The 7,500-nt window shown below is 39.5% G+C and overlaps 1 protein-coding gene and 2 pseudogenes across 1 annotated transcript in view; 1 reads left to right on the top strand and 2 right to left on the bottom strand.

The window, feature by feature from the left end:
* Window positions 1-263: 263 nt before the first annotated feature.
* On the bottom strand, window positions 264-2,311 carry LOC131787148 (uncharacterized; annotated as a pseudogene).
* Window positions 2,312-4,286: 1,975 nt separating this feature from the next.
* On the top strand, window positions 4,287-6,667 carry LOC131770942 (uncharacterized; annotated as a pseudogene).
* The window catches only part of LOC131770943 (uncharacterized), a 1,618-nt gene continuing 686 nt past the window's right edge, over window positions 6,569-7,500 (bottom strand). Inside the window, exon 1 of the mRNA XM_059086658.2 lies at window positions 6,569-7,500. This exon is cut by the window's right edge and continues 686 nt beyond it. Within this exon, the coding sequence (XP_058942641.2) occupies window positions 6,939-7,500 (562 nt within the window). The 3' untranslated portion in view covers window positions 6,569-6,938.

Genomic DNA, 7,500 nt, shown 5'->3' with positions numbered 1-7,500 from the left:
TCACTGTTACATGACCTAAATGCCAACCAGGACACAGCCAGGATTTGGACTATGACAGCCTTTATTACAACATGTAAATAGGTAATCACTCAAATATAGGTACAATATTAAAATGAAACTGGTAATAAGACTAGTTACACTCAAATGGAATCAACAAATGTATACATAAGTTGTAAAAACAGCAAGACTGTCAGACATAAAGGAAATAAATATACTACCAAAAACTACCCTGGGTGGGAAAACTAGTAAATGCAGCTACTAAAGACTGTTTGCTAGCCGAGCTATATTGTACTAAGGTAAAGGCCGTCTTATTCCCAGTACCCCCCATATTTGATATTTATTTATATCACAACCCTGTTGCCTACCCTTTAAAATCAGAACTCATCAGACCGGTTTGCAAACTGTTTCTGTAATGAATCAAGGAATACAAAGATGGCTAAATCTTTTGATTTTAATGGATAACTAACATTGAAATTGGTATGCACCTAAATGAATAGAAGGAAACATTAAACGTCAATGCTGTGACATATGCAAATTATTTCCTTACCTGAACTCACGTGCTACAGCTACACATTGGACACAACAAATGGGAAGCCAGAATGCTTTCTATTTCTTGTAGTAAAATTTGCGGATGACTCTGAGCAAGTTGTTATCAGTAATGATATGGTTACATTGAAATATATTTCTACATTGAAAGTTGATTTCAGTAAACCTAGAGGGAAAGTTTTTTACACTCAGCCCATAAATAAAATGGCCAGTTACTTAATCTCTAGGTCCCCTGCCCCTCTTCAAACCCAAACTTAAAGCATCTCATTAAAAACACCCACAAGCTCAACATATTTAGAGATTCGTTCACTCTTTGTTAGGTTTGTGGGTACTAGGGAGTGAAGGTAATCCAGCTGATCTTCACTCAAAGGTATGTTACTGCTGGGAACAATCACCTCTTGATCCTCTTCTGAAACAGAAATGGCGTCCTCTTCATCTACCCCATACCAAATTAATTCTTCCTCTGATAAAATACCATCCAGAGGTGAGTTCCTGCTATTTGCAGATCTTAGAATACCCTCAGTCCAAAGCTGAAGAGGACATGAACCACCATCTGTGCTAAGGCCATGGTAATTCCACTGCCTGGTAAATTCATCCCGAGATTTCTTAATTTCCTGCAGAAATACAAGGTGAAGTGACAGACCAGATCTTTCCATCATGTTGAACTCGTCTATATAGCTTCTAAGAACACCACTGGTCACATCTCTATGAAGCCGTTCCACTCTTTGATTGTGCACTGAACTTCCAGTTATCATGCTCCCTCTGTTGACTCCCCAACACTCCAACATCATTCAGGCTACACCCATGTTTTCGAGACCATGGTCACTCCTAACCCTTGAAGGCATTCCATAACTTTGGCAGGCATTCTAAAATAATGCAAGTACTGTATCGGATCTGTTGTTGTTTGCACAGTGCAGATATGGTATCAACCTAGAATATCCATCAATAGCAGTATGTACCACAAGCCGCCAGCATATCATCTTATGGTTCCCACCAATGTGCCACAGTGCATATGGACCTCGTACATTTTACTTTCTTCGACAAATAGTTCCTCTCCACCGAAGTGCTGTTCCAACTGGATCCAACTCACGCATAAGTTCCCTGACTTTCCATTGCTGCACTCTTATTCCCCTGCTATGTAATGCACCTATCATTCTGGTTTGACCAATCCCAGGGGTAACGGTCATAATTTCTTGCATGATTTCTCTTAGTTCTCCATTCCTAAGTGAAGACCAGTTAACCTCCCCCTCGTCCTCAATTTGAAACTCTTGTCGTCTTCTAGTCAGAGTTTTCATGGAAATTCCGAGTAGTTCCGCTATTCTGACCCAAGGAAAGTGCAACTCTTGAAGAAATTGTATTTGCCTTTTAGAAACTTTAAATTTTGGCTGACCTCTTATACCTGTGTAGTTCCTTTCGCATTGGTGAGCTGGCACATTCAATGTGCTTTCACTTAAATCATCTGCTATATTCTCAAAATATACTCGGAGTCTTGTCAATTATAAGGACAGCTGATCCATGTTGCTATAAAAGTTTCCCATTTCCAAATCACGATCTAGTGAGTTCGGCAGCCCTCTCTTTCAAAATAAAAGGTTTCTCCAGCCTCAGACAGCCTTTCGTGTCACATTTCTATTTCATCTATGTTTTCAATATATGGAAATATAGAAATGTATTGTTCCGCTTCTGCAAGAAGTGCTTTTGTCCTTTGAAAAAAGGATATAAGTCGATTCTCTGATCCCACTATACCACCAAGGGCCGCCATTTTGGTTTGCCGCCAGTGGCCGATAGGGATCTGGGTAGTGGCGTTGCTTAAAGCGCGCGGAGCATCATACGATACAAAATGAAAAGTTGAGCATGCTAATTTTTTTCAGAGAACACTGCAAATTTAGGGGTTGAAAACAGGCTGTATTTATTTATTGCGGGCTATTTATCTGGAGTTTAGCACGATTATATGACAATGGCCATATAGAACAGAAGTAGATACACCATATTTATTTGGAGTTTAGCATGTTTATATGACAATGAGCATATCAAACTGGAGTTTAGCACATATATCAAAGGTTTGCAATAATGTCCAGTATGGCGCTCCATAATTGTGGGCAATTGAAACCTAGTGCTGAAAAAGAGGGCTGCATGAGTGATGTGATGAGAGCCATCAAAGAAAGTGTTGTGAATGGAAAAATCACTTGTGAACTAAAAGCAATGTTTTAGAATTGTTTACCCCCTACCTTCCAATGGGACAGTTATATCTAGTGCAAGGTTGTCCACTGATTTACTATCATTAACAAGTGTCTTGGCATGTACAACAGGCAAATTGAAAGGATTTCCTTTAAGGCCAACAGCAACTGAAATAATTTAACCAGTTTCTGTGATGTATTTTGCAGATAGATAGCTTTATTAAAATCCATCACAGCCAGAAGGCTGGATTACAGACTGAAAAAATGTTTACAAAATACAAAAAGAATAAAAAAACTAAATTAAAAAAGAGGCTAAAAATTACCATATATGTATATTAAAATTCACATCACACATGATGAAGCCATTAGGAAATAGCCGCATTGTACATGATAAAACTATTCTTCAGTCTATTTGTTACACAAAAAGGTACGTTAAAAGCATGCTTTCTCCTCAAGGCTACGGTACTAAGATTACATGACAGCAAAAGGCCATGTAATTTGTGGTAGGTGTTGTCTTTGATATCACTGAATAGGCGCTCCATCAGCAGTTGGCACGCAGTCAGAGGGTGGCAATATCACTCTCTTTAAGAGCTTCTTGGTAGCTTAAGACTGGGAAAATTATTCTGAGAGCACAGAGCTGAATATTCTCTAGCTCTTTAGAGAGATACTTAGAGATACTTATATGATGATATTAGAATAACTGAAAACAGATCGCATATTTTCTAGTGCTATGGGCCACCGCTGGTGTTCCAATAACCATAATGAAATTTCACCAGCAAAACTTCATTTTTCTTGTGAAATTTCAGCACAAAGGCTTTTCTTAAGTCACAATTACTTCACACCTCTCTGGAGCTCGCATTTGCTTTTTCAAAATACTGTTCTTGTTTATCTCAGTCCCATCAATGCCCATCCTTGAAAAAAGATACTAAGCCTTTCTAAAATTGGTGATATTGTAGATGAGCTGGGAATTCGTTTCACTGAATTTGTGACCAAAATTGGTACGTCCCATGATGTCCTCTCCAATACTGGCAAATACTTCCCAGCGTATGCCCATCATAAACTCGCCCAACCATGGATTTGCTAGCCTTGGCCTGTTATGCAAACGTCAAATTATCTTGAAATGGATCTCTCTCAATGATCTGGCAACCATACTCCTCAAAGGTAATAAACATTGTGCATTTGCAAATCTGGATCAATTGCAGTATTTGTCCTCTAGGATTTCTACAGCGCTGTCAAGCTCTCTGAAGAAGTTGTTTACAAGTCGCATAAACTGTATTCATAAATGGCTGCCACGCGGAATGGTCTGGAACCTAGCGCATGAAATCGAGGTCGGAAAGGCCTCGGTAAAGTAAACAACAAAGAAATCATGGCATCGTCCAGCTCTTCGTCCGCAGATAGCAACATTATTCTCATCGAGAACGATATACCCGGTGCTTCCTTGAATGGGAGAAACCCTTCATCCTTAAAGAATGAAGAACTGAAGTTTTGGCTAAAGTGCCGCGGTGATTCTCTTAAAGGACTCAAGACTAAAGCGTGCTTTGTCAAACGGTGAGCATACGCAACTATTTATACACATGGCTTTGGCGGAACTTTTACATTGATTATCTTTGTTTTTATTATAGGGTCCAAGAATATATCACTTCTGGTCGAGATAACATGGTGGCCGATCTGGATAAAGATAAGATTTATACGAAAAGAAAGACCAGGCTTTCAAATCTGCCGGCCGAAGGCTCCCCTGAAACTCCAGCCCCAAAGTATCCAAGCAATGGCTGGGGAAAATCACTTGAAAGGATTCCGCCGTTTTCGAGGGCCAAAATGAACCAGCACATTGAAAGTTCTGGGAAGAAAGTGGGTAATGCTGACAATCATTCGATTCCCACGAACTTGAGAAAAGCGAAGACATTTTTAAGGGATGAGTATCTCAAAGATATAGAAGCAAACAGCAATCAAAGGTACTTCTACCTGAGAGCCAAATGCTATCATAGCTTCAGGAAGAATGATGCTCCACACAGTCTTCGTTTTGCGCTTTGCATTGTTTCAGGTGAAGTTATGCATGCCAACTGTGCGTGTAAAACTGGAAAAGTGGGTTATTGTAACCATGTCCTTGCATTAATGTTTAAAGGATGCAAGTTTAGCTTGTATGACAGCCAGGCAACTGATGACCTGGACAATGAAGATGATGAACAACCCAATTTAGCATGCACTTCACAGCTTCAGAGGTGGCATGCTAAAGGCTGTGGGGAAAACATCTATCCTCAACCAGTCATGGAAGTAACTGTTTCCAAGACAAAGCTTGATGAAACAAAAACAAGGGAAGGGGTGAAGTCTCTGCTCTATGAAGCCAGGATGAAACCTACTCATGACCTCCAGGCAGAAGCCGATTTGAAGGAGACTCTTCAAGGTATAAACCCACAGTTTGGTTTGTCACTAATGGCTGCAGAAAACTCTCCCCCAGCCTTTGTGCAGACCAAATTTGGTGGGAGCCAGACAGGATCATTCTGTAGCTATCAGCTAACCCATACAGAGGCAAATTTTAGTGCCACCATTGACATTGCCTCTATACCTCGATTAAACAACTCTCCACCATCTGAACTGACCTACCCCAGATTTCCATTATCTGCAATGGACACATTTGACATTCCTGACAATCTAGACGATGCTGAGAAAGCACTTATTCAGACTCTTGAAGTTGATGAAAATTCTATTAACAGCATTGAATCCGCCACAAGAGAGCAATCAAATTCTGAATGCTGGAAAAATGAGCGCAAATATAGATTCACAGCTTCAAGATTTCAGCTAATAAGTAAGAGGCAAAGGAACCGTGACAAGTTTGCAGCTGAGCTCATCAACCCAAAGCCATCCTCTTCAAGACATGTCAAGCACAAACATGAGCCAATTGCACTAAGAGAATACGAAAAAGTAATGCTAACCTGAAAGACGCCAGTCAAGGTCCTCAACTGTGGTCTGATCATTTCACAACACATGCCAATTCTCGCTGGCTCCCCTGATGCAAGGGTTGTCGATTTTGGATGTGAGCGTCACTTTGGACTTGCCGAGGTTAAATGTCCAGAAACTAAATTTCATGTTACCCCTTTGGAGGCTTGTGAGGATCCCACATTCTGCTGTGAAGCTGTCAATGGACATTGTAAACTCAAAAGGAACCATGCTTACTTTGCTCAAGTTCAGGACCAGATGGGTTGTCTGGAGCATCCTGGTGCGATTTTATTCTATACACCAAGAAAGGGATCTCTGTGGAAAGGATTGCCTTTGACCCTGCATACTGGGCAGAATTAAGGCAAAAGCTTGCATCTTATTATTTTGCTAATTTCATAACGCATGCAGCAAAGGCAGTGTAAATGCCAGATTCTTTAGGGGTTTTTACTTCATTTCACTTCTTTTGTATAGTAATCCACAAGCAATTTGTAAATTTTTGTGGTCAAAATTAAGTGTTTGTTGTTGTTGTTGTTTTTTTCACCATTTTAATTGAATTAGTTTTGTTTTATGTCTTGTCAATGAACACAAGACAATGAAATTTCTCCCTTGCTTTCCATTCATTCATTTTTAATATGCATCAAAGGAGGTAAAAATACCATTTTCCTAAAAAAGGGGGCATTTTTTGCAAGGCTACAATATCATTCATTCCTTAAAAAAGATCCATGAGGGATGGGTTTTTATTCTTATTTTGTGAGGTTTAATACCAGTTCTTCTCTTTTGTCATGCAATCAAGTATAATAATAGCAAAGGGGGATTTGTAAATAATTTCTTGTACAGTGTACTGCCATTTCCTTTCTTTGGGCTTGCATTCTACATTGTGTACTTCCACTCAAGTTATCATATTTGTAACAGAACATTTATCAACAATTTATTACAAGTTCAGTGTCTATTCTAATTTTTTGGACCTTTTAAAATGCTACATGTAATCAAGTGCAATGTGTAGTTCCAGAAAATGTCCCTGCCTTCCACAAAGAAGAGATTTTTGATAACCCCCCCCCCCTTGTCTAGAAATTGAGCTGAAACTTCAAACATTTCTTGAGTTATTTTTTTCCTTTGAGACCCCATCCCCCCACTGTGGAATTTCCAATCTCTTCTATTTGGTGGGAGGATGGATATTTTCTGGAACTACACAAATTAGGGTTTATGCAAGGATCTCGAGAGGCTTAAATCAACTTCATTTAGATAGGAAAACTGTACTCCAATGCAAGTATGTCAATGATACAATTATGCACTTATGATGGGATCTTGAAAATTACAAAGCATCGCGCACACACACCTCATTTGAAGGAAGGGAGGAATGTTAAGGGACACTCCCAGGGGAAGAACATCTTCAATTGTAAAACCCTTGTCGTCCATTACTGAGTCTCCTTGTTCAAAGGGTAGTTTCAGAAAACCACTGCGTTCAACCATTTCTTTATCTGATATACTGCCAGTGTATAACTGTCCTGTAAATGTCATTGACCCTTTGGGAGAAATTCCCACAAGTGCTTTTAGGGTGGTATGGTTTTTATAGGAGCTAAATAATTCACTGTTTAACAGAAGGCTGCTAGGCATCTGACAGCGAACCTCTGTGCAATCGATTATTACCCTTGTGCTGGGATACTTTTCTTTGAAAGCTTCAGGCATTGATTCATCCAACACTTTCCTGGATGGCCAGATATTTATCTGGCCAAGTTTTAAGTACATGAAATTAATCCATGAAATAAATATTCTACTTACAGTCGACTGAGAAATTTTAAACAAGTGTGCAAGATGCATTTCAACAAATCCTTGCCTCAGTCTGCAC

Source organism: Pocillopora verrucosa, chromosome 3 (genome assembly GCF_036669915.1).
Source record: "Pocillopora verrucosa isolate sample1 chromosome 3, ASM3666991v2, whole genome shotgun sequence".
Classification (NCBI taxonomy): Eukaryota; Metazoa; Cnidaria; class Anthozoa; order Scleractinia; family Pocilloporidae; genus Pocillopora; species Pocillopora verrucosa.
Note: the sequence above shows the minus strand (reverse complement) of the source record. Positions and strands in the feature narration are given on the sequence as shown.